Genomic DNA, 27,914 nt, shown 5'->3' on the forward strand with positions numbered 1-27,914 from the left:
GGAGTAATTGAGGTTAGACATCTGCTTGTAAAGTTCAAATTACCATAGATTATTTTTGAGGATGAGGTTACTTTTCTTTCACCATGTTCTGAATGCATACCCTGACAGCTAGAAGTGACCTTAATTTTACTTTCAGATTGAGGGAAAGTTTCTATTTTTTGAGGCTCTACATCATTATAAGGGAGCAAGACTTTTGAGAAGACTTTATCTGCTTTGGGGTAAGAGAAAACTCCACAGGAATCCTAGGTATCAAGTGACTGAAAGGAGAACATAGAGTTGGAAGGACATCCTTGGGTTTAGTGGTTTTTGTTTCCTCTCCAAATATAGCCCTTATATGAGCCAGAGTGAGCCATTTGTCTGAGGTGGCACATCAGGAGGGGCAATTCAACTACACCCACACCCTGGCCTGTCATGTAGGGCATATTATTTTAGGGAGTGAAGCTTAATTTTTGCAAATTTCTTCAGATAGGGGTCTATAAAGGCAGCAGTGGTGATGGCAGCTGTGGTATGCAGGTGAACATACCGCCTTTGAGGTTCTACATAGCAACATTATATATTTTTAATGTGCTGTATTCTGCTTTTTTATTAGAAGTAGAAGGCGTACTTTGTTCGTTAACTTCCATCATTTCCATTTTGGGCATCAGCTATTTGCTCTTCATTTTCATCATCACAGAAGATTTATTTCATTTGATTAGAATCAAGCATCCTGCTTGCTTCTCTGCTTATATTCAGCAAGCCTTCTTTTCTTATCTTCCTGCCACTTCCAAATCTGGCAAGCCGATCTGATGTCCTATCATTTTTAATGATTTTGATGTAATTTTGCACACATTTCCCCCCCTCAAAAAAATAATCAGACAAGTTTAAAATTATTAGAAATTCCACTAAAATGTTAAAACATCAATATTTTTAAGTACTTATTTACCAAGCAACATTAAATTGTATTAAATTAACCCAAACATATATTGGATTCTCAAGTTATCTTAAAACTTTTTAGCACCCCTCATTTTTGGAGTTGGAAAGTTGGAAAATTCAACATGCCCTGCCGCTTTAGGAGTGCCTTTGCTGCATCAACAGAGCACTTTGCAGGATCCTTCCTCAGAGTGAGGTAGGTGGACAAGGTGGCTCTGAAGAGCACCTGTGCTGCTGTCACTTTGCCACCCCTGGCAAAATTTGTGAATGGGCAAATTTAAAATTTTTTAGTTTAACAGTTTACCAATGTTTGACTTGAATCAAAATTTGACAGTACAGCAGCAAACCAGTATACAATTTCATGTGTTCTTTGGGGCCTGTCCACAGAGCCAAACTCTGCAAAGAACCTAAGTCGCAATGTAAGATTCTTCTTCAGAGTGAGGTGGAGGCCACACAACATTTCTCCCATCCCAGAGAAGGAACTGTGACAGCAGGGACACCTTCTGAATCAAAGTAAAACACACGTTCATTTAGTTATGCGCTGTTTGTGAAATTGCCTTGCTTAAGTATCTACTTTATGTTTGCAAGGGAGAAGGATGGGGGGGGGGCATAACTTTACCATGTACTTGTGACCTCACAGACCCTCCAAGTGTTCCTATTTCCCAGAGACCGTCCCAGATTTACAGAAGCCATCCCGGTTTCTGATTTTATCCCGGAATGTCCAGCTTTTCCTTAGGACGTCCCTATTTTCATCGTGGAAATGTTGGCGGGTATGACCATCTGATGTGACCCTACCAGCCTCATCAGCTCTAGCGAGCACCAGCTGCCTCCCTGCTATGATCGTAGAAGTCCAGCTGTGATTCTGATGCAGAATTGATTTTCAGGCATAGCTGCATACTACTATCTGTAGTATATTGGCCCTTCTGGTTTGCCATACCAAAACTGTGCTTTGTTTTGATCCTGTCTTTGAAGCTGCATTGTTTCTGCTTGAAAAAACTTGTTTTTAATTTTCTTGTTAGTTATACGCCTTCTTTGTGGCCTCTTAACGGAGCAGTTTACTGTTGTGATCTTTACTCTGCATATATTGTACTGAACATGTATTGCAGTGAAGACTGAATAGTAAAGAAAAAGCAACATTTTACAAGCCATTTTGCTAAGGAAAAAGAGGGGAACTCCTGAAAGTCTTCATAATATGACTAGTTAGAAAAGGCTGTCTTTTAAAAAAATATTCTGTTAACAGCATTTCTGCTCTGGTTAGATAACTCTATCCTTCTACAAAATACATTTCTGCAAAACATGCCCTGCTATTAAAGGTACTGTAGTTACTTACTGCAGTAAGTGGGGCAGTTTGAGTACTTTGTTTTTTTTCAACTGGAGCAAAATAGAATTACAGTCGGATATGGATATGGAAGCCATATCATTATTAGAATCAATTTAACCATAAATTCTTAGTTTGTTTCAACTGACAGTAATGAAGGGGTCTTTTTCTTTCACAGACTGTGAATTAAGCTCAGACAGTTCTAATATATCATTTTCTGGTAGGAAATACAGAGCTGCAAGTGCTGCACTGGGTGACATTTCAAGAAGAAAACTGCATGAAAAATTAGTGTGGGATACTAGATTAAAGAGAAGATTAGTATTTCTACTGTGAGAGCCTTCAGTATTTGCTTCTCAAATAATATGGCCTCCAGGATGAAAATAACTATATGCCAACTCCCTCAGTGCCATTGAGATTGTAAATAAGATATTTTTCCATTCAAAGCACATGTTTTAATAAGGCAATTTGAAACTGCTTTATAGGGCAGCTCTCCTACCACATGAGAGAGAGAGAATGAGTGTATGTGTGTGTGTGTAGTATACATTAAGTGGATATGTGTGTGTCAAGGTTTATTTGCTTTAGATGAAAAATTTGTTTAATATCTTACATGTTTTAAAGACACGTGCGAAAAAGTAAACCAACGTATTAATTAGGCCCACCTTGCTTCTTCCTCCCCACTCTCAGTGAAGAAAAGAGTACGATTTGAAAACAGAGGCGCCGAATGTACTTTTGATACTCATGAAAAGTCCTTTAATAAAAACATAAACCAAAAAAAAAACCCCAGGGAATTGCACAGAGAGTTGGTTAAGGGTCTGTTTCTAAATTATAGCTTGCATTTCTTGCAGGAAAATCATGAAACCAAAAAAAAAGAAAGATTGATTTTTGGCAGTGGTGTTTTCTTGAGCCATCTTAATTGTAAAAGGTGCACATGTAACATTGGTGAGAGGATCAGAACATGCTCATGACTATAGTTTTCCCAAAGACTAGGCAACAAAGCTGAGGATGTGCATAGTGAGTGGCTGGGTAGGGGGACATAGCAAGTGCCCAAAGCAGTTGCTTCTGTCAGGGGCATAGCATGTTCAGTGCTGCCCGGCGCATTAAGTTAAATGAAAAGTGATGAACATTTGGGCATAAAATATAAACTGATTGGGTCTGAGCTGGTTTGACTGACCGGGAAAGAGATCTTGGGACGTGGTGAATAACATTATGAAAAAGTTGACCTATTTGTGGCAGCTGTAAAAAAAAAAAAGGGGGGGGGAGGCAGCAACATCCATGTTAGGGATTATTAGAAAAAGGGATTAAAAATAAAACAGCCAATATCATGAAGTATTTATTTAAAAAATCTATGGCATGACTATACTTTGTGTACTTACTGTTTTGGTTGCTGTATTTCAAAAGGATATTGTAGAACCAGGAAAAGTGCCGAAAATGGCAGCATAGATGCTTAGAGAGCTGGAGCAACTGTTACAAGGAAAGGTTCCAACATTTATTTCTGGGTTTTTTTAATTTAGAAAAATTGGCAAGTTAAGGGGATCAGGAACAAAATAGAAGCGTATACAATTATGCATGTAGTTTCCTCCTCACAGGGCTACATTTTCCCATCACTCTTAACTACAGTTCCCAGAATTCTTTGAAGGTGGTCATGTGCTTTAAATACATGGTCTGCATCAGCCCTTAGGTGGCTTTTTTTTTAAGGGTAGGGCTTTAAAAGAGGATTAAGTAAATGCATGGAGGATTAGACTGGGGAGCAAATGTGAGGCAGTGCCATGGCCCTCGTGACCTTACGGTGGGCTCCTGTTTGACCATTGTGGGAAGCAGCATACTGGACCAGATAGGCCTTTGGTCTGATCCAATTGGACTCTTCTTCTGTTCTTATATTCCTCTACTGTTTGTTTCCTCCTTGTTTAGAGTTTAAGCAGGCGATAACCAGAGAGGTGGCCTTTTCAGCCATAGTGCCTCACCTATGAAATTTGCTCCTCAGAGCAGCTTGCCTGTTGCCAACTTTATTTTCTTTTAGACACCAAGTAGTACCCTTTTGTCTCCTATGTGTGTGTTATTCTTTTTAAACCTTTTAGGCATTTTGAAATGTTGCTGATTGTTCTGTTTTTGTCTGCTGGGTTTTCAAAATTATGGTATAGGTTTTGATACTTTAATAGTGCATATTTCCATGGAACCAATTTAACTGAAGCGGTGTATATACCGTATATGCTTAAGAATTTGAGACCAAGTCTCAAACTGCATGCTCAAAAACAAGAAGGGTTCTGAAGATCACTCCTCATTATTTAAAATATTGATTTCATGTTGCAGTTAATTTTCCAAAGTTCCTTAATTAGTGAGTGTATATAAGGATCGAGGATAATGTGCCCTTGAGCTCCCTGTGCTACTTTATTTGTGAGATTATGATACACATCTCAACGTCTTTTAATAACTATCTTGCAGTATTTAATGTGTACTAATTACCTGTGAAACATATAATGCCATAAAGACTAATTTAAAATCTCTTGCTAATTTATTGCTCGTCTTGTCACCAGAAGATAGGGAGCCGGGGGTGATATCAAATACCAAATTCCCCCTCATAGCTGCTGTTCATAGTGTGCTAGGGTCAGTTTCGGGAGTTACAAAAAAGCACTGTAGGAGCCAACAAATAACTTATAGGCCAGAGATTCACCAGCATTGTCTTGCTGACTTGTACGAATACAGTAATTACTGAGCTGACATTTACTCGCATCTCTTGGAACCTCCTGGCCTATCAGAGCACAAATTTTGTTCATCTTGACATATATATTTTTTTTTTTTTTTTGTTTCTCCTTTTTCTTCATTTCTCCAGCCTGAAGAACTCACCAATGCACTGGAAATCAGCAATATTGTCTTCACTAGTCTCTTTGCCCTAGAAATGCTTCTGAAACTGCTCGTATACGGCCCTTTTGGCTACATCAAAAATCCATACAATATATTTGATGGGATCATCGTAGTGATCAGGTAACTGGCCTGGAGTTGTCATTTTATGTGAGCAGGTAAAGTTTAAAATAAAGCTGCAGGAAAATAGTAAGGAATGTCTGAAATGTTTATGGGGGTCTCGGTTCTTTTGCTCTCTATTAGAATATGTGCTCCAGAACTGCTGTGAAAACTTCCTAAAAACCAGCGCTGTCTCCCGTCTCTCGTGATTATGTGCAACAGCACCATTTTGATAACTTCTTCAGGGGAATTTCCTGCATAGGGGAACCACTGAACAGCAGCTACTTAAATGCTATTTTCCTTCCTTGTGGCAGCCACACACTGGGAATGGCAGCCAAGAATGTACCTGTTTCCTTTAGCACATATTATCTTTAAAAAGTGCATGACCAAAAAAAAGATATTTCTATCTGCAGAACTTTCCAGTTGAAGAGATCGTTCAATATTTAACACTCATCCGTTAAGTAAAGTATCCTCAAAGTGGGCTTATACCTATCTGGCTGCTTGTTCAGTTTTCAGGCACATGCAAAATATGTTAGGAGTGTATGCTGGCATAATTCTTTTTAATTCAAATGCAAGTTCTGGCTAGAAATTTAAAATTTTCAGAAATCCTAAGGTCTTGGGGGGAAAGCTGAAATATATGCAGTACTCAGTAACTTTGTCCACCTTAAACATTAACAGTTTAAGAAAATGAAAAGTGTTGGGTATATAACTTTATTAGCTGTTAACACACCAAACAGGAGCATTTGGTGTATTTATGAAATCTTTTTTCCCCAAATCATAATTGCATATGTACCCAGTCTCAAAACGTGTATCAACGTTATAGTAAACAGAATGAGATTGTTTGCATCTGGAAGCAGTATACATACAGAAGAATATACTACAGAAAGAGAAGAAATTGATTTTTCCAGAGAGAAAGCTCAGAACAGCACAATTCTTGTGATGTAATTAAATTTCACAGATAGCTTTGCAATAGGAAAATATGAGGTCCCTTCCCCCTTTCCCAGTTTATAACAACATTTTCAGTGGGTGATAATACTGAGTCATTAAAAAAAACAAACCCAGGAAAATGTATGTTTCTCCATTTGCCCCTGGGCCTCCATATTTCTGCAGCAGATACTTGTAGGTCTGTATTATCTGAAGTTCTTGTCTCATGTAGTACGCAGCATCCTGTGAGCATCCCTGTTTCACACCACTGAGCTCTACTAGCTAGTTTGTACTATAGGCCTTCCCCACTTTTGCTATATGCACTCTATGCATGGATGTACTTCTTCCTCACAAGAACCCATTTAACATTATTCTTTTATCTTCTTAGTGTCTGGGAGATAGTGGGACAGCAGGGTGGAGGCTTGTCTGTTCTACGGACCTTTCGCCTTATGAGAGTCCTGAAACTGGTCCGTTTCATGCCTGCTCTCCAGCGCCAGCTGGTGGTGCTCATGAAAACAATGGACAATGTCGCCACATTCTGCATGTTGCTGATGCTTTTCATATTTATCTTCAGGTGGGTACTTAAATGAGCCCCTTCATTCGCTTTTGAAGCCTGTTGTGTCTGTGCTTTGAGGTGGAATCGGCCAATATTAATTTATGTGCCATGGCAAAACAGTACAAGTTGCTAAGATGGAAAGTGATTTAATGTACAGTGCTACAACTCTGCATCTTTTGAAAATGGTAGTTATTTCTTTCCCCCACCTGAGTGGTGTAGTATGCTTCTACTTCTGATGGCTTTAACCCTGAAACTCCCCAGGCTGAGCAACACTTTGGTTTTTAGTTTGTGAACCCTCAAGAGTCCAACGGTCTTCATAATGTGAGAGTCTTCAAACTTTTTCATTCCAACAAATGAAGCCTTATCATATATGAGCCTTCAACTGCTAGTCACCACAGGGCATGGTGTCAGAGCTCAGAGAAAGTAGCTTACTAAAAGCTGAATTCCCATTTCTTTTCTTTTTTTTCTTTGTCCTTCCATGAGTGGCGGGGTGCAGGAGTAAGGAACTTCACTCCAAACATTATTTGCTAAGATGGAGGAGTCTCTTTTCCAATACAATCTTGTTCTTGTTCTTTAATTTACTCATTTCCCCCTTTCATTCAGTATTCTTGGGATGCATCTCTTTGGCTGTAAATTTGCTTCGGAGAGAGATGGAGACACTCTTCCCGACAGGAAGAACTTTGATTCCTTGCTCTGGGCCATCGTTACTGTTTTCCAGGTAATGCAACCATTACGGCTAACATTTATTTATTTCACAGTGTTTATATATTGGTTGATGGTAATCAAATCTCAAAGAGATTTAAAAAAATAATTCAAATTGGTTTACAGAAAGAATAAGCAAGCACCTATCCCTTGAAGAGATAACAGCTTGAGATTCTCCAAAATGTCATACTGAATGCTAAGAGAGAGCACGTGCTATTTTTTTCTTGAAAAAGAGGTGCCGGAACTCACCATGAACGCCTCCCTCATTCTCTTATAATGTCAATGGTGCCCACCTGAGAGGCTAAAATGGCAATGGCACCCACTGAGTTCCAGCTGGGGAAAAAGCCCTGGAGAGATCTATAAGCATTTTGGGAGTAGGAGTGGGGAATGCCTGCTCATAAAATACAGAACCTACTTAAGTTTTGGTTTTCCGGATGCAATTTTTAGAATCCAGTGTCTTTGCAGGATTTGTTTTTGTTGTCTGAAATGCTGATGTGAATGACAAGCTTTAAAATGGCAAAGAATTGAAACAATTATTTATTCAAAGAACAAAATATGCTTTTTCACTTCAACTGAGCAGGACAAACTAACTTTAAGAGAGTGCAAATGATCTGTGCTTCTATCTCCCTTAACGTGCCCTCCCCTCCCCCCTCCCCCAATCCAGATACTGACTCAGGAAGACTGGAATAAAGTCCTGTACAACGGCATGGCTTCTACCTCTTCCTGGGCTGCCCTCTACTTCATTGCCCTCATGACATTCGGAAACTACGTTCTCTTTAACTTGTTGGTTGCCATCTTGGTGGAAGGTTTTCAAACAGAGGTAACGCCTTGAATAACTTACTTATCTCATGCTTGCTATTAGGTAGTACGGAGGATTTAGAACCCCCATTATCATATGAGTAGATCTGGCAAACAGAACAAAAGGGAACATGTAGCACTAACATTGCCTTCCTTAACAAATACTTCAGTACAGTATAAACCAAACTCTTTAGCTTCTATCAAAGGCTAAACTGAAAATAGCCACCATTATTATAGATGCAGAATTTATGCAATAACTACTGGATGGAATGAGTGCAATGCCAGTGCCTTTGAAACAGGCTTTGTTGCATTTAGGAGCCAAATTAAAAGCAACCTCATAAAAGCATGGACAAAGTTGGAAGAGGAGTGACATTGCTGCCTTTCTTGCTGTTGTTCCTTAGTGAATGTCTTTCTTCCTCCTTAAGTGCAACACTTTGGCATATATATTTTCAGTTCCAATTCCCCACCCCTCCCCACCCCACCCCCATCTCTATGGACTGATTTGCTAGAAGCTGCATCTTTTGCTAACTAAACTTCCTCTCTGCCACCATCTGCAGACAGCTGGAAAGCAAATCTTTGAACAGAGTTTGGCCTCCATGTTTTATTGGCAGGTAGCTGAGTCCTCTTAAAACTAGCCCCCAAACAGTTCTCCCTGCAGCTGGGGATGGTGAACAAAAATCTAGTCTCGGAGCAGTAAACTGTCATAGTGAAGGTCGAAAGGCAACATTATTCTGCATGACTTCCCAAGCATGCCTTTGATTTTGGGCTTTGTTCAGCAGCGTCTAGTGGTAGCATGGGTTCTAAATTAAAGTCTTGTTGATAATATAGGTGTGATAGGAGAATAACAACCATTGAGGTCTGTCACCTTTTTTGCCATCATATTCATTCACACTATAAAAACCCATTTAGAAACGCTGCTATGCTTTTTATTTATTTCTTTCAAGTGCAGTTTAAGGAGAAGATTTATGGGGGCCTCTTAGGGCAATGCAGCTAGAGTAGCTGTTTATTTGTTTTTAATCATATCTTTCCCAAGTGCTTTTATTTCATTTATGTCGTTTCTGCTTGGTATCATACCCATGTCTCCATGTAATAGTATTTTTTTCGTCTTTGATAACCTAGGAAGGGGTCATTGCGCCAATCCTTTCTTTCTCAAGGAGTGGGAAATGTATCACACTTCAGGCAGTAAATGCACAACCACCTCCTGGCTCTTGCCCAAATGGTTCCAGGATTCCTTACTCTTGATTGTGTTGGTCCTAGTCTACCTGCCTAGACTGGTCAAGTCTACCTGCCTAGAATGTCTCTTACTGATAGTTTTTGGTTTGGTTTGGTTTGGTATGAATTGGTTTGGTATGAATGGCCTGAAATTAATATGGTGCCCAGTGCTATTTTCTAGAGAAAGGGATGCCAGAACTCACCACGAATACCTCCTTTGTTCTCTTCTAATGGCAACGGCACCCACCTGAGAGGCGCCAAAACTGAGTTCCGGTGAATTACAGCTGGACAAAAAGCCCTGATGGTACCCTTATGTCTAAAGGACACATGAGTGTAGCTCAGGGGCAACTGCCCCCCTAAATCAGTCAAAATCAAAACAAATCTGAGGTCGTCCCCCCCCCATAAAAATACTGGCTACACTCATGAAAGGGCATGTATAGAACACCAACAGGTTTGCTATTTCTTTGTGGTCGGAATGTCCTCTGAAGTGAGTCAGCAAAACTCTATGAATTCCTACACAGTTTACACAGATTTAGGATGTGTCCTTCTTTCTTAATTTTTGTTCTATTTAAAAACAAATCAAACAGCCTTCGAGTTTCATTCGGGCTTTTCCTTCCTTACAACGTGCTTTGCATACAAGTAACCCTCTTTCAAATAAAGTAGCAAGGTTTATTGCTGTCTTGTCACGTGAATCTTTTTTTTAAAAAAACAACCTCAAATACTTCTTGCTCCTTTAAGTGCCCCGACCCACCCACTTATTTGAGATTTCTCTCTGAAAACTTCTCTCGATGTTGCGGTTGGTTTTATCTTTGTGATCCTCAAGTGCCTTTCTTCAACTCTGGAAACACTTTGTTAATTTTAGTGCCTGACTGTGCAGGACCCTTTCGTTGCTAAGCAGCAGGCAAACATACAAAGGAATGGGGCTGCTCTAAAACACACACACACACAAACACACTCTTTAAAACATAAGCCTTGCTGGTGCCTCATTCAAGATGCACACATAACACGTTCCCTGCAGCATGCAAGTGGCTTATTTATTTATTTATGCTCAGTCTGAATTTTGTGTCTGAATTTGCAGCAGTTGTAAGTTGTGCAATAAGAGGAGTGCGACTCTGTTTGACAGAGCTGGTAATGCAAAAATTACTGACTGAGCTGTCAGGTCTGAACCCTGGGGGATATATCGGGGGGGGGGGGACATTGGCTTCTGGTGAGAGAGCTTTCTGTCGGAGATAAAGCTTCTCTCCTGAGGGACTTCATGATAATATTATCTATGAAGCATATTATTCCATTGGTAATCTTTTCATGTTACCTACAGTTTCTGCGCTTGTCTCAGGCAATCCTTAGTGGCTGGCTCATCTCATATCCCTCTTTTGTGTCAGTTATTCTTCGAACTTGTACCCTACCACAAAACAACCTATGAGCAAGGGAATGGTAGCTGTGTGTAAATAATTAAGATTCATAATAGTAGTCACACTATGCCTAAACTATGCGTGGGAACAGAGCCTAAGAAAGGAGGAGGGAAATTATGAGCTATTTTACAATCATCTCTTGGTAGCGCCTTTGGAATGGGTTGGCCATGCCTTATACTTAAAACACACTTCTATCACAAAATTGTCCTTTAAAAAAAAACAACCCACATTTTAGCATTTTCTGGCTTATCCTTGTGCTTTCCTTTCTGCAAGTGAGTTTGATAATAGTTTAAATTGAGCAGCTGATATATATATATATTTTACTATTCTGCTTAGGTCCAAATTTTTGACCAGTCATCCTTTCAATTGGTTCTAATTTACTGACATCATTACCCTGGAAATTAACCGTACTGTCACCAAATATGGCAGGCAAGAAAAAATTAAATCCTTAGCTAACAAATTGAAACTTGCATGAAAACCTTGCCTTTTTGTACAACAAAGTCAGACTGATTATGTCCAACATATTTTCTCCCCCTTGAACAGCAGACACATACCCCTTTCTATATCAAAACCTTAAAGGTGGTTTACTATGTGGCACTGGGGAGTGGAGGTGGGGGCTTCTGCTTGAGAAACACACTTGATCTTATGAAACAGATATAAAAATGCATTACTGTTAATACTGTGCTATATACAAACAAGCAATAAATGAAAGAAGAATTCTTTGGAACTCTTAATTTGAAGGTAAGGCTGATTTCCCCCCTCCCTGAAGGATGTTCAACAGCTTGAACTATCCTTTGTACAGAGCAGATATGAAGGCATCAGACGACTCAGGTGTAGTCTGACCTGTTCCACTGCTTCTCCTTGATACGAAATTGACCCCAATGGGTGCCTTCCCTTTTCTCTCACTTTTCCCTTTTTGTTTCCATCCTTTTTATACCGATATCGTTCCCCCTTTGATCCACTCTCTCAATTTTGATGTTGAAATTTGTAAAACCTGTAAACCCGCCTTCCCTTCCTTCCCTGCCCCTTTCCTCACCCTCCTTCCTCATTTTTACTTCAGGAAATCACCAAACGGGAAGCAGCGAGTAGGCAGTTAAGCTGTATTCAGCTGCCTGTCGACTCGTCAGTGGTATGTAAGACCTTGGCATGAACACCCCAAACTTCGTCTGATAGTTGTCTCTCTCTCTCTCTCTTTTTCTCTCATTCTCTCCCTCTGTGGTGAACAATCACATCATCGCCACTGTTCTCATCATGGTAGCTGTTTGGTTTTGGACTTGTTGTTGTTGTCAAGTTAGCCTTGATTTAAAGTCTCTTCCTTCTTTGAGGGAATTAACAGAGTCCCCTTAATAATTGAGAACCTGTTCTGGATTCCTTCCTTCCTCCCTACTGAGATTTTTCTTCACAAGCTTCTGGTTTCTCCCTAAAAGGTAGATGCCATTTTAAATAATATTTGCATATGGAAGTTCAGTTTCATGCCTTGGCCAGTGCTCTCCAAGCATTAGATAGGCTTGAGCAACATGCTGCCTGTGACTCCATGGATCCAGGTTTTGCTTTCAGTCGGGATCACTGGGATTTGCTTGCATTTACTACGCTAATGCACTTGCCCTTATGCATGTAGATTTGTTTCATGTTCATGGAGAGATACAAATTGTTATATCTACTTTCTCAACATAAAATTGTTTTATCTACTTACTACCAATGGCAGGGGTGTACTAGCTTAGGCCCAGAGACCATTCAAGTCACTGAGAGACTGCCCATTGGATTAAAGTGAATTCTAAGATAACGTGACCCATATTGTTTTCAGCATATTCTTGACCTTGCACGGGGTTTACAAACAGGCTGTTAACTGCTTTGCATACCACACCCAGTTCTTGTTAAAAGAGAGAGAGAGAGATTAAAGAAACCCCTCAAAGACAGAAGAGACCTAAAATCAAGCACGTTTTGTGGATGCTCATGTGTGAGACAACTCTGTTCTGGAAAAGTCAGTGCTAAAAATCGAGGCAGCTGCAATAAATGCTGGTGTCTTTAAAACAAAAAACAAAACTGCAGATAACTTGGGCAATAATCTCTGAGCGAAATCCCCCAGTCTAGGGTATGTAGGAAAGGTCAGAACAAGTTTTAATACTCCTACTCTTTCATAGAGTTATGATGTGCTGATGGACCTAAATCCTAACAATGTTCTGTATGCTAACAGTGTTTTCTTTATATTAAAAAAAACAACAACCCAGAATGATGACACAAAAGCTATGTCAAATGTTGACATACTGAAAGTCTACAAGGCTGCATTTGTTTCCAGGAAATCAAGCACTTCATAAATTGTGCTTCCCTTTCCATAGCCTATTCCTGCCATGTGTCTATCCCTTCCCATTTTTTCTCCATTTCCATTCAGCATTGGAAGCAGCAGCTTTTATTTAGATGAAAAGCCTCTTGTGTTATAGCCAGATACTGCTTTCCCTACATTTGTATATCTCTAATACCCTGTAGGCCATCTCAAAGTACTTGTGCTTCTAGGAAAAAAAGATTTAAACTCTACATTCACTCATACGATGCCTTTTTCATCCAGAAAGGCAAACTGGGAGTGCAAAAACAGGTAATTTCTATTGGAGCCCTGGTGGGTGATGCTTCTCTGCGGCTAAACTTAGTGCTTAGTGTACTGACAAAGGTGCTGGTATATTATTTGGCAGGGGTGCTTTATTTCAAAGAAAACATGGGGTTTGGTGCTGCAGGGCTGGAGGATAAAAGTATCTCCCCCCTGTTCTTTATTTATATTTTTAGGAACTCAAACTAAATCATGAAAAGATATAACAAATTTCAATCTGAGGATCTTAATCCAGCTTCACTCTAAAAACCACCAAGTAGTTAATTAATTAACCTCTCTTTTATTCATACTTTTCCACATACATAGTAGTTTGGCTCTGGACATTTGTGCTAATATAGTTGCTTGCAATGTGATATTTTATGCAATGTCATATCGTGCTTTGGCACATTTCCTCATCGAAAGCACTTTATTTTTCTTATAAAGGCACATATCTGAACAGGAATTTATCTCATTTTTGCTTGAAGCATTAGTGAGAAATTGGAATTGCAGAAAAATGGACTGCCAAACTGAAGAAACCCCCCATGGAGTTATTTCAGGAGTTTCCCAGGTTTAAACCCAGCCCATCATACTCCTGTATCATATTCATTTTGAAGCATATAAACACAACTGACCTTTTAGAGATAATTAAGTGAGCCATTTATCTCCACTAAATAGCATAATAAGTTATTGTTGAGGAAAGGTATTTAATGCATTGGCTGATTGAAAGAAGCAATGCAGCTATTTTACAGCAATGCTATTAATTCTGGGCATCATCTCAACAGGGGGCAGCTTCAGTTAAGACTCCATACTTTAAATCTCAAGAGATACAAAATAGATAAAAGATGATACCTTATGCTGGACCAAATTCTTTTGGTGTTAAGAGATCAGTTGATCATGAAGCTTTGTGATACTTCTGCATTTAAACTGGGGATGGAGAACCTGTAGCCCTCTGGAAGCTACCAAAAGGCTGCAGAGTAAAGAAAAAAAGGGGGGAGAGGTAAAACTCCCATTATCGCTGACTATTGGCCATGCTAGCTAGGGCTGATGTGAATTAAAGCCCAACAAAATCTGAAAGGTTTGAGATTCACCACTCTGCCCTGACTTAAAGTAATAAGCATTAGATCAAGTAAGAAACATCACCCTGTCCTTCCCTATTGCTATGCCGCTTGTTATCTGTGAAAGCATGGTTAAATCATGTCTAAACCACTAATGAATTGATCCATTAATTGTGGAGATTAATAGATTACTGCTTCTAATCCTGTTTTAATTATTGTCTTAAATAAATCAGTTCATCTTTAGTGTACTGTTGGGAAACTTTCCAAGAGGAGAAGTCAGGTTGATTCTGTGTCACAAAAAAACTAATTAGTTTAAGTCCCTTTTAACAGAATACATTCCTCAGCACTCCTCACCTACCATAATAGGGGGAGACTGAGTATTTCTAAATAGACCTAATGCCCTACATACAGACCTGGTGAAGATGCAGGATTTTGTGTTTATGTGCACTCTCTGTTTTGATGAAGAAGCATCTTTGAGAAAAAGTTCAAAGCTTGATTGGAGAAAAAATGCGTTATGTGCTCAGCTACATAGATAAACAGACACAGGCACTTAATTAGAGAAAATAAAGGTCATTTATGTTGATGATGTGCCCTGTACTCTTTAATCAGGCAAAAATTGTTTTCAAAAGCCAGCCATTTAGCATTATCCTCCCAACTACTGCCCATTCTGCTTTTCATGTTTTGCTCAAGCACCAAATGTCATCAGGGTGAGCCAAGGCTTTTTAGAACAGCAATGTAGACTTTGTTGTACTTTGCTGTGGTAGTTGCCTTACTTTAGCTAGAAAACTAGGAAAGTAAAAAATTGCTTGGCTTCTCTGTTATCGCTGCATCAACTTCTTCCACTGACCACATCAAACTCCCTGGAGACTACTCTTCTCTGGAATTATGATTTCTTCAGGAAATCAGGACTGGAATAATTATTGTATATGCTATTCCTGGCTTATATTTTTGGGTTATAACACTCTCCCATCTACCACCACATGTGCCAGTGAATTGGATCAGAGGACTCAAGGGGAAGGTATTGAGGGCCCTTTGTTAATGATGGCTGATCTTAGAAACCTAACAGTGAAGCAAATGGCAGAGGCTAATGAGCAAGTGAATTATTTAACATGGAATTGGAAGAAGCTCTAGGCCACCCTCTAATAGGGACAAGCTTTTTGTCAGCTTCAAGCTTCTAATTTGTTAGACAGGACTTGCCCATGTGGTAAAACCCCGTTGCCTATAGCCAAGTGATCCAGATCTTACCATTTCAGTCATGTAGACCCATGTCACTGCTCTTCATTGGCAACCAGATAGGATATATATATTTACTTCAAGCCATTCAAATAAATGAATTCACACTACTAATCAGTAGATTGTACCAGTCTAAATTTTGTAAAAGTCTATCTTTATTATTGAACTTGTATTCTACCCTTCCTCCCAAAGGATAGCTAACAATAGAAAGTGTCCTCCCAAAAAAGGTTTTTACTGCAGATTTTTGTATTGTTAACTATTTTTGGGAAAGCTGCATGCAGCAATCAGATTAGAGGCTGCCCACTTAGTTGGGCTTTCTTCTATATATTCCCATTTTCCAGTATCGTCACCCATATTCCCTTACCCACTGTAATCACCAAGATACATTTTCAGATTCCTGGTTAAAATCTTGATTATTTTGTATATTATCAGTAATGATAATAATTAGTGAATCGCCTTCCATGTATATGCCTCAATGCAATTTGCAAACATCTTATTTAAAAAATCAGTTTCAGCAAGAAGCATTTTGACTTCCTGTGAATGTAGGTGTATGAGGAATTTGTCTGAATAGCCAGGAAAGTAAGTTAAGAATAGAGTCTAATTTTACTTGGCCAATAGAGGATTTAGCTGTGTTTCGGTCTGAGATTCCAACTGATGGAGGTTAAACAGTTTGTTCCTGCCCCATTCAAGTCTTTAGCTGCTTTTGAATCAAATGTAGCCTCTCTGCCCTTCCTGAAGGATTACTGCATAGTGAATTGATGTGCTATCAATATATGCATGCATCATTTTGTGGAAGGTGATGTCCCATTGTGGTAACAATTTCAGTGGAACAGTGGATATCTTGTTGGGTGAAAGGACCCTTTTATTCAGAAGGGGAATCCTGAGTTAACTTTCGCTTTTTCATCCTGCTTGCTAAGGCACTTTGTTTTGATCTAGGGTGATGCTACTAAATCTGATTCTGAAGGGGAGCTTTTCCCCCGTAGTCTGGAAGAAGACTGTGGACTTAAGAACTTTTCAAATCCAGCCTGTAAGTAGCTGCTGCTCCTTCAAGGAGAACTGTTTTTCATTTTAGTATGAATAGCGGGTGTTGTTTTTCTTGAACTTCTAACTCCAGAATAGTCTCACTTTGAACTAATGCGATTTTGATTCAAGAAAACATAATTGAATGATTGTAATCAAAAGAATTCAGAAAGGAAACTCCTGTTTGGTGGCCTTAAAAATTTCATACATGACTTACAGACCATTAGCTTAATGGGCCGGTCTCTTTCCCTTCTCATGGGGGGGGGGTGTAGGGAAGAAGACTTGATACTGCTGTATATCAGCTGGGATCGATGGGTATTGTAGTCCAACCTCATCATAACATCAGGTTGGAGAAGCCTACTGTACATTATGTTGCTCCTTCCCCCTGCCCAAGCTGCTTACCTTTAAGGGTGTCGTTAAAGACTATCCACCAGAAAAGGGAGCCTGGCCTTGTTGGTATCTCTCAATGGGAATGGAAGAAGCAGAGCGCTGCTACTTGTAATTCATGTGTATTTAGGAAAAGTGATCAGAGGTAAATGAAAGAGAGTAGAGTACAAGAAGTGTACAAACAGAAAAACATGAAACTCATATTATACAAGGGTGGAAGAGATGAGGAGGAGAAACCCCTTTAGATCAGAAGCACATGGCATCATGTTGGCATCAAGACATTGACACATGCATTCACGTGCCTCCACCCTTAGGGTATGACTTAAATGTCCTTTGTTTTTCTCAGTGATGGCCCTTTGTGACCACCCAGAGCTAAAGAAGAGCTTAACACCTCCGCTCATCATCCACACCGCCGCTACACCAATGCCCATGCCGAAAAGTGCCATCTATGGGGAAGCGGCTCAAGGCTATGATTCCCGAAGAGCTAGTAGCATCTCCATGGATCCTAATACATATGATCTCAAATCTCCGGTACGTGAGTTGTCTTTCTTGTCACGCTGTTTGTTTCTTGTCTTAGCGGTTGTTTCCAAGGGTGTGACATACCAGAGCACCTACTGCGATGTTTGATGGCTTGAGGCCTTGCTAATTGAGTGCAGGCCCCAGGTGGTTATTGTTCAGCACCTGGCTTGGTTTTCTTACCTGTTCTTTGCTGCTTTGCCCCAGGTGAGCGCCCGGAGTTCCCCACACAGTCCTTGGAGTGCCGGAGGTAGCTGGAACAGCCGCAGGTCAAGCTGGAACAGCATAGGGCGGGCTCCCAGCTTGAAACGTCGCAACCAAAGTGGAGAGCGCAAGTCACTTTTATCCGGGGATGGGAAGCAAAGTTCAGAGGAAGGGGAAAGCTCTGATGAAGAGCAGTCCAGTCGGACTGGGAGCATTAATGGCACTATACCTCACCGCATTGAGTCACTGGAAACCAAAGGCTCTTTTGACTTCCAAGATACCCTTCAGGTGCCTTCTCTATACCGGACCAGCAGCATACACAGTAGCCACACCTCTGCATCAGAGCACCAAGATTGCAATGGTAAAACAACCTCCAGAGTTCTGATACAGCAGCTTCATTTGGAAGATCCACTTCCTGAATGTGACGATATGGATGATGAAGGCAACTTGGTAAGTGACAGCCAGCATGCCTAGACCCTTTGCTTCAAAGGGTTTAGAAGAGAGGTGAAAGTTCTGCTTTTTCTTTGTTTAATTGTTGGGTGTGGGGTTTTTTTAATGAGCACAAAACATCACTGGAATCCATGTTTGTCAAGTAAGGAATCCATTGGGGGCCATGTCTCCTTCAGTCACTGGAACGGAAAGTGTTTAATCAAGGGAAACCATAGCAGCCCAATGTAAGATGTGCATAGGATCCAAGGCCCTGATAACACATTATGTTAAGTGAGTAGCACACAACGCTTTCTGTGAAAGGCGTAATTTTCACTGGGACTGCAGCATGCAGTGAGGGGAGGTTTATTTAACACTTCATCCAGTGTGGTCCCCTTAAAAATCCCCCCATAAGGCAATTACCTTATGGGAGGGACGCTCCTGTTGACAGCAGTGGCTCCCCCCCCCCTCAATCCCAGTAGGAAGCCCCTGGAGTGAGCTATAGAAATCCACCTCCACTCCAAGTAGAGGCTGGATTGGAGGTGGTGGAGTGAGGGGAAATGCTATGGCATACCAGGTTGCTGTGTGAGTTTGTCATGTTGTGGTTTTTATCCAGCACAACCCCAATGTCTGTGTATTGTGAAGCATGAAATCACAGAGGGGGGCGGGGAGCTAAATCTTGTCATTTTGCCATGCATGCCCTTCCGTTCCCTTGCTTTAGACTCCTTCAGAATTTTCAGAAGTCATTCAGAATTTTCTGTGGGTCTTCATGGGTAGCCAGCCCAGACTGGTAAGCCCAGCATTAGCAAGTGGATTATCTTCAGCTATTCAGTGTGCATTGTTAGCCGAGAGAGAGAGAGAGAGAGAGAGAAATTTCCCTTTTTTTCAAAGACAGAGCTATATCCTGTGCTCGGTTTCAAGTGGATGATTTCTGCTTCTATATATTCCCTTTAGAGATTCCTAAGGAAGGAGAGAAATTGTCATATTAGCATCAAATTATAAAGAGGCAGTACTCTAATGAATGTTGCTCTTTCCTAGGCCATGGAGGCCATTTAGAAAACGTTAGTTAAAAGGAACGGGTGGGGGTAAAACAGGAGAAAAATCAGCTGCAGTTTGGAGCTGGATAGACAGATGAGGCTAAGTTATCCCTGTATCTCTGCTTGCCAATGAATACCCACAGTTGGAACAGGGGCATACAGCCAGACTTATGTAAATTCAGGTGCAGCTCCTGAGCACACAGAACAACACATACATACAGCTGATTCCAAAGAAGTAAACTGCAAGCTGACAGGCATCTCCTTCAACTCCATCAAGTGCAGTTAGAGAGATTGCACAGAGCATCCATTAGGAAGGAACAAGGCCTCTGGGCACCCAGAAGATGCAGAATGTGACTAATCAAATCAAAACCTGCAGACATCGTTCCTTGTATAGCCTTGGCTCCTGGAGGGGCATACAAGGACTCTTGGGACCATCTCTTCTCTGCAGTACAGGTGAAAAACATGACATGAACATCTGCAACTATTAGAAACAAATTCTAGAGAAGTAGATGCGTTGGTACGTAGCTGTAAAAATAACAAGTTTTGTGGCTCCTTTAAGACTAATAAATTGATTGTGACATGAACTTTTTGTAAGCATCCTTAAGGATGTGGAAATAGATGAGTTTGTTGTGTGTGCATGTGAGTCGGGAGGTAAATAGATAATCCACCCATACATAGGACCAGCGAATGAGTGAGGGGAACTATCTTGCAAGGTGAAATTATAACAAGAATGAACACATGCAAAATGCAGAGCTGCTATGCATGAACCAATAATTTGAAGCAAAAATGATTTGGTCACAGGGTGTCAACAAACCTATGAATGAGTCTAGCTATTGCAGGTTGGATCTCAGTTTGCATATACCAGGTGTGAGATTAGCATGTATCATGGTGTGTACCAAATTAAACAAATGAACAAAACAATAAAAATCCACTATAGCATCATAAAATTACAAAGTACAGTGTCAAGTGACCTACAATGAATAAAATCATTTCTCTAAAAACGCTTGACAGAAGAATAACCTTTTCATTAAAGGACAAAATGTGAGAATTGTAGGTGCCTGTTTAATTTCAATAGGAAATATATTCTAAAATACTGGTGTCACTGTGCTTAAAGTCTTGGTTTGAGTAGCAGCCCATCAAATATATGGCAGCCAGGACGGCTTCTCCATGTGTTTACTTTGCTTTCACCACTGAATAAGGAGGAAGCTGGACCTTCAGGTAAAAATTGCACTGGGCCTCATCTGCATGTCACAGTAAACCATAGTAAATATTGCCTGCTTTGCTCCTCCTTGCTAGCATACAGGAGAAAGAAACCAGGATCCTAAGCTAAGTGTTGAGTCCAAACCAGGGATTGTGGTTTGTTTTGCTCCAAATTAATCGGAATCAGTAAGTAAATAGCAAACCATGATCCCTAATTTTGACATAACACTAAGCCAGAAATTGTGGTTTAACGATTAACTATGGTTTACCAAAACCCTGAGCCATTGCCATCCTATAGTGATTAAGTCAATGAAAGTCTTAGGTGACTGCAGGCCAAACTAGACATGATTTTAACTGTGCAAATGCATTCAACATGCACATTTTATGGTATGTAAAAAGGAGCTGAGGGGAAGCTTGAGCAGTTTCAGGACCATTGGCAGCTGAAACTAGCTTTTTTCTTTTCCTGCCTTAAGTCTAAACAAAAATGACCTCTCTGAAGCTATTCCCTTGCATTGCAAGGGAAACCTCAACTGGAGTGAAACAAAAAGCTTGTGTTACTTGCCCATATGAAGGTTTTTCTTTGCATCTTTGTAAACTTAGAAACTTGGACCCATTCCATCAGCAGACATTACATGTTCATTGGGATCCCACTTCCAGCTTTACTTCTGTGACCCATTAAAACCTGTGGTTGTTTTGGTATTAAGTTCTTGCATTCAAGGTTGTAGAAAATTGCTGCTTTAAAAAAATCAATTTCATAAGTCTTTGAACAGTTGGTTTTGCAAAGCTCTGGGACTTGTTCTTAACCTTGGAAAGTTAAACAATAGCGGCCACTTTTTTTTCTGTAAGCTTTTCCTTGTTCCCTCCTTTTTATACATTTTCCCCATTTTTCAGAAACCTATGTGTCATTGGCCTTAAGTATACATTAAGAACATTGGACACCCCCAATCAGGGGATTATCAATACTCTTACTTAATGGAATCACTGAGACGCCTTTCTAAAGCCCCGGCTGTCATTTCTAAGTAAAACACCAGTTGATATCAAAGGGAATGTAGTCCTTGGATAGACATATATTCACATCTGCATCAACAGGGACTCTGCTTGCATTTGTACATTACAGAATCCCTTCATAATATTTACTATCAAATGTGTTTGTTACAGTGTTCTTTTCTTCCACATCTATATTCATACCGACCAGGTGTGTCTTCTGAAGTAGATGTGATTAGAATAACATAATTGAGCCATCTCTTTGAACATAATGTGAACTTCAGAAGCAATCAAGCTGATTGTAAGCAAGCCTACATCTCTGGCCTCTGCAGAGAAAGAATCTTATGGATGGGGGAGAAGGACTCTTTTGAGGGGGGGGGGACCCAGCAAAATCTAGATGTAGACCAGCTTCTTCTAGGCCAGCTCAACACTCTCGTTTCAAATTTTATTTTGTTACCTTTCTTTTAATTCCTTTGTCTCAGTTTGCCCCTAAAAGAAGACCGTGCATAAGCAAATATTTGGTCCAGTCGTTTACCCTCTCCTACTGAGCAGGCGGTATGAAAAGTGAAATAATCTCCCCCCCCCCCAACACACACAGACTTTTTCTCAAAGCCCTTTGACTGACTTGCTTGAAACAATTACACAAACTCAAAATATCTCTGGCATTAAAATTGGACAAAAGGGAGATATAAAGGGGCATTCTAGGCTGCTGACACATTCTGATTTAACTACAAAGCCTCAAGATAAATACCAAGCGATGCTTTGAATAGCAGATGCTTTTGGAACCCATCCAGATTACAAAATTATCTGGACCAAGCTATAGCTGTTACTAGATGTCTCGAGGGAAGCCTCCTAGCTAGGACTTGTGGACATAACATCTTTAAATAACCCTGCCTAATTAAGGCCTTTCCCCCCTGGTATTTGGGAATCAGGTGATACATAGTAGATGTAGCCCATCAATCTATTGGGAAGGGGAGGAGAGGAGTGGGGAGCAGAGCGATTCACTATAGTAAAGAAGAGATTCACATGTTCTCTAAACAAAACATAGATTTAACTGGGGAACAGAGAGGCAAGGATCAAGAATAAATTTGTCCTTGTTATCTGAACTGTTCTCACCTTGCTTGACAGGTAGTTTTCTCGTTCCTTAGTTCAGTTTGTCACTGAGCATTTTCATTACAATAGGCATTCTTCCACCTATTACCTGGGGCTAATGAGAGTCCTAGCAGTGCGCATGACAATGCAGAATAGATTTTTTTTTCCCACTTATTCCATTCAATTATACTGACCGATCTAGTTTTTACTGTCCAAATGACCATATAAGAAACTCACCTCTGCTTATTTTTTAAAGAAATGCTCAGAAGGAGGTAAGGAATTATGAATAGCGCTGAAGTGGGGGGGAAAGTTTGCTCCTGCTTCTGGACATTGTTGCCAGTGTCAAATGGTGTGTGTGTGTGTGTTTTACAATTGTTTCAAAAGTGCGCAGCTATTCAGAAAGCATTGTCCTCCCTCTGAATTTAATAGTTTATGCCCTTGGTGATGTCAGTATACTACCAAATTTGACCGGCTTAGTCAAATGCTGTGTGACACCATCTCATTGCTGTATGAACCCCCATTGTCTAGAATTGCTATATTACTGATCCAGGAAAATGTTGCTGCTGTATAATTAGTAGAAAAATGTGGTGCCAAAGCAGCAGCAAATAGGGGAACTAATGGCAATGAACCGGGTTGATAAAAGGTGAGCATTCACAATTCACACACTAAGAGCCTTATCAGGAAATAATAATAATAATAATAATAATAATAATAATAATAATAATAATAATTTATTTCTACAGCGTCCATTATATTTCTGCTCCCCCCCCCCCTCTATTCAGGAAAGCACAACTTTTGACTTGAAAATCAAAATGAGAGAATAATTGGAAAGCTTTAGTTATGGCTGAGTTGGAAATAGGGACATGTAGGTAATATGTCTGGCTATCCAGCTTTTGAAGGAGGACTGGAGCTATCTTAAGGGGTAGAGCAGGTTTACTCCCTGCTTCTCATTCCCCACCATGCATGTGGGACAGACATCATCTGATCAGGCCACATATTTGACATTAAATGGGAAGGACCAAAGCCCATTGGTAGGGCATCTGTTTTGCATGTAGAAGGTTCAAGGTTCAATCCTTGGTATCTCCAGGTAGGGCTGGGTGTCATCATCTGTCCCCCCTGACAGAAACCCTGGAGATCAGCTGCCAGTCAGTGTAGACGGTGCTGAACTGTATGGACCAGTGGTCTGACTCTGTGTAAGGCAGCTGCCTGCATTCCTAATATGTGAGCAGGTCATAAATTCCCAGTGACAGGAAATTCATTTAATACTTCATTGTTAACGTGCGAATTCATTTCATACAACTGCGTGCATATCAGGGGAAGGATGGACAAATAAACAACAATGCACAATTAGACTTTTCAGATCGGAAACAGGGAGGGATTTTCCAGATTGTGACTAATATCCACACGCTCAAATTATTTGACATATCTTTGCAATTGTCCCCTTGGGAACGACGTGATTGGTTTCATCTCGTGTGCCTTAATTTGCTTTCCTAGCAGACTGTGGCTTTGCATCTTTGTGACCTGACCCACATAATAGCATGAGCAAATTAGAGTTTTGTTTGGCTTGATTATTTCATTCAGTCATTTTCTCCTCGGTGCATTTGGTCATTCTGCTCAGTGAGTGCCCATGAGAACGTTGCTTGTAAACTCCGAGATCAAGTTGTAACCAGAATTATTGTTCCCATCACTTCCCGTGTGGGATTCTCCCCCTATATTTTACCTGTAGAATCTGTCCTTATATAACATGAAAACCAATCCACTGAGAAAAGGTAAAACCTAGCCACTCTTGTAGGTTCTGTTATTTGCTACTCTTCTCTCACAGAGGAGTATATCGTATATTAAGGAAAATGCCTGTCCATCTTTCCCCAGAGATTCCTTCTTGCCGCCTTTATGTTTGCTGTGTTCTGTTTTTCCTATCGAGTTGTTTCTTGACAGTTTTGATACTATCTGAGATTGAGAGACAATTATATTTATTCTTTCTTAGCTGCTATGTCTGCATTTTCCACCCAGTGACTTACTTTTAAAGTGCTGCTGCCGTGCTGGAGTGGTCTTTAAGCTGATACTGTGCACAGCAGTGCATATCTCTACAATAAATTTCTCTCAATCTATGCCCCGCCAGACACCCATCTCTTTACTTTGCTTCTGTAAGTGGAGGAGCCTGCCTGTACTGTAAGATACCATTAATCCATTCTTGAGCAACACAGCATGAGTGACATCTCCGCGCAGTCAGATTAATTGTTTTAGTCCTTGTTTTAAGGCCAGGATGTCCAATTCAGAGACGGCCTCCAGCTTGCAGCCTGCAAGGTATCTTCAGGGCTGATGGGCAAGGGTGGGAATTAAAGTAGCATAAGAGCTCTTCACCTGTCTGTTTTCCTCGTTACAGATTACAGTTTTGAATGGCTGCTGCAGCCACTCGGAGGAGCTGATTGATGTCTCATTGTGTTTTCAATTTTTGTCTCCCTCTCTTTCTCTTTAAGAGTAAAAAGGACCGTATGAAGGCTTGGATAAGGGCACGCCTCCCCACCTGGTGCAAAGAAAGAGATTCCTGGTCTATCTACATCTTTGCTCCTCAGTCTAAGTAAGGCAACTTAGTGTGATTGATAACACTGTGGCAGGCAGGGCTCCAGGATTCTGTGCTCAAATAAATATTTGCAGAGCATGGCAGTTGTAGAATTCCCGCAGACTTAACAGTTGCAAGGGGAACCGGAAAAAATGTTGCCAGCTGAAAGATTTGAACTTGTGCTAATGTCCAATGGCGGCCAGCACCCAGCACCTCTTGAAATCAATTATTACATTGTGTAGCATTAGCTGCTGGCTGTCAATGCTAACAACATTGTGGAGGGGCACTGGGTGGTATCCAACTAATACTTGTTTCATCAGTGCAAGGATTTCTGCTTGTGCGACAAAATAGATTCTGAGGTTTCTCCAAACCCTCCAGAGCAGATTTGGGCAGTGTTTGTGGCACTAACAGGGAACTTCTATTGTATAAGCAGAAATCCTTGCACTGGCATAATGAGTTAGTTGGATACCGCCCTCTAGCTGAAAGGTAGAGCACTTGTTTTACATGTGGAAGATGCCCTGATCTCTGGCAACTCCAGTTAAAAGGATCAGGTACCAAGTGATGGGACCCTGGAAAACTCCTACCTGTCAGAGCAGATCATTCTGGCAAGAGTGTGTTCCTTTAACATTCATTCACATAGCCAGAAACAACAGCAAGAGAAACTAAAGTGATTACATGCAGGGATTAGTGTTTGCAGACCGAAACATTTGCTTTAACAAAAATAATTATAATTTTTGCTGCAGTTGCTATTAACAAGTCCATCTTAAGTGTGACTATTTTCTGCTTTCTACTCAATAAACCCTCACGATGTTGTTTTATAAGTGAACTAGTAAGGAATTCTGCATTAGATAGATGCAAGGTCTCCTCCCTGCAGTACCTCTGTAGCATCAGCCATACATTTTGGAACTGGTAGCAGTAGTGATTTTAATGTGATTTCAGTAAGTAAAATTGTTTGAATACCACCCCTTATTTTTACTTTGCCCATTGGCCTCTCATACTCTCAGTTGCTACCCTATCTTCACATGCGTACCTGAAAGATTTGCTTTTTGAATGTGTAAGGGTACAAATTACACTTCCTGACCTCAGAAAAAACACACACACACACACACACACACACATTTCTGCATGGTTGGTTAATCTGGCCATGTCTTTGACTAGGCAAGTCTAGAGCAGTGATGCATTCAGGCACACGGTGGGCAGCCTCTTCTGCAGTAAGTCATTCAGCAGCACACACTACACACCAGGAGCTCATTAATAATCCTATTGCACCCAATGCAGAAACACTGCCAAACTGATTAGCCATCTCCAGCAGAGGCCAAGTAGAAGGGAGTCCAGGCGAGAGTGGTGAACTGTACAGAGCCACAGCAGACAGCCTCCTCTATGAACTCACAAGAGCTATTCATTGATTTATTGACTGATTGATTGGTACATTCCTTGTGGCACACTAGCAGTTTTCTCAGGCATGTAATTTTGGGATGATAATAATAAGGTATAACAAACAACTAAAAAAAAAGTGTGATGTTTCCAACAGAAGAACTTTCTGAGAGTGAGATGCCTTGAAATAAGCTTTGCTGGGAAAAGTTTGAGAGAAAAATTATGCCAACAAATCTCTGTTCCTGAACAATTTGAAATATCTGCAGTTATATTCTAATGGAATAAATGTGTAAGAGTGGGGATTCAGTTTCCCAAGAGTGGGGCTGGGGCAGAGGGGATTGTTTCAGACATTTGGTTTAGAAAGAAATGGCAGTCTGCATGCTTAAGGCTTGTGATGACAACTAATTCCTAAGTCGTCTTTTCCTCTTCCCTTTCCTAGATTCCGTGTGATATGCAATAAAATAATTACTCACAAGATGTTTGATCATGTCGTTTTGGTAATCATCTTTCTGAATTGCATCACCATTGCGATGGAACGTCCCAAAATTGAGCCACACAGTGCTGTGAGTAGTCGCCAAGCCTCATTGCTTCCTGATGGTTACCAACTTGCTGAGCAAATCAAGCTGTATTCTTAGCAATGTCTGCTCTTGCCTTCAGTCTCTTTAGCCATGGTGTTGGGAGGGGGCTAATCTCAGCTGGTTAAAGGTGAATGCATGCATTTAAGTTAAAAAACTGGGTCTTGTACTAGTTTTACCAAGAGATCAAAGCACCTGTGGGCAATCACCTCAGCACACCCTCTCTCTTTGGTGATCTAGAGATGATTCTATTTCATGAACAGCCTGAAGTCTGCTGCAGTTTCCCTGCAGCTTTTGTAACATCACGAAAAAGTAACACTGGAAGAATGAATACAGTTCCTCAAGGAGAAAACTTCCTTTTTCAACATCACTTGCAGAATTTTGCTTTATGCAACCTTAAGAGGCTTGTGGCACCATAAAGCCTTTCACTGACTAGAGCCCACTTCATTGGATGCATCACTATGAATTGTCACAGGAAGTACTTTCTGCATTCTATTGCCATATGTCTCTAGCTTTAACTTACCGTATTTTTCGCTCTATTGGATGCACCGGACCATAGGACGCACCGGACCATAGGAGGGGGAGAACAGGGAAAAAATATTTTTTCCTTGTTCTCCCCCTGTAAAACAAGGTGCGTTCAAGGTGCATTCACCCGAGCCTATGGAGCTGTTCCGTCTCGCTGTTCTGCCCTCCGTCTCGCTGTTCTGGCTTGGGGACAGCCTCTCTAGCCTCTGCAGGAGAGCGGGGTGAACGCACCCCGCTTTCCTGGAGAGGCTTTGCGCGCAGCCGCCCCAAGCCAGAACAGCGAGACGGAGCCCTCTGTCTCGCTGTTCTGGCTTGGGGACAGCCTCGCTAGCCTCTGCAGGAGAGCGGGGTGAACGCACCCCGCT

At 40.8% G+C, this 27,914-nt stretch overlaps 1 protein-coding gene across 3 annotated transcripts in view; it reads left to right on the forward strand.

Annotated features, from left to right (window-relative positions):
- The window catches only part of CACNA1G (calcium voltage-gated channel subunit alpha1 G), a gene marked incomplete at its 5' end in the record, with an annotated part of 323,156 nt that overhangs the window by 223,091 nt on the left and 72,151 nt on the right, over positions 1-27,914 (forward strand). For 2 of the 3 annotated variants that reach the window (XM_083429993.1, XM_083429994.1), the window contains 9 exons: positions 5,055-5,206; positions 6,495-6,680; positions 7,266-7,380; positions 8,029-8,184; positions 16,586-16,676; positions 17,403-17,587; positions 17,780-18,226; positions 24,993-25,093; positions 26,889-27,012. In XM_083429993.1, coding sequence (XP_083286119.1) covers positions 5,055-5,206; positions 6,495-6,680; positions 7,266-7,380; positions 8,029-8,184; positions 16,586-16,676; positions 17,403-17,587; positions 17,780-18,226; positions 24,993-25,093; positions 26,889-27,012 — 1,557 coding nt within the window. Of the gene's footprint in view, positions 1-5,054; positions 5,207-6,494; positions 6,681-7,265; positions 7,381-8,028; positions 8,185-11,843; positions 11,913-16,585; positions 16,677-17,402; positions 17,588-17,779; positions 18,227-24,992; positions 25,094-26,888; positions 27,013-27,914 lie in introns of all 3 variants that reach the window. The other variant, XM_083429992.1, reaches the window with a different exon arrangement.

The sequence above is a fragment of the Podarcis tiliguerta genome (assembly GCF_965153285.1).
Source record: "Podarcis tiliguerta genome assembly, chromosome: 2".
NCBI lineage: Eukaryota > Metazoa > Chordata > Lepidosauria > Squamata > Lacertidae > Podarcis > Podarcis tiliguerta.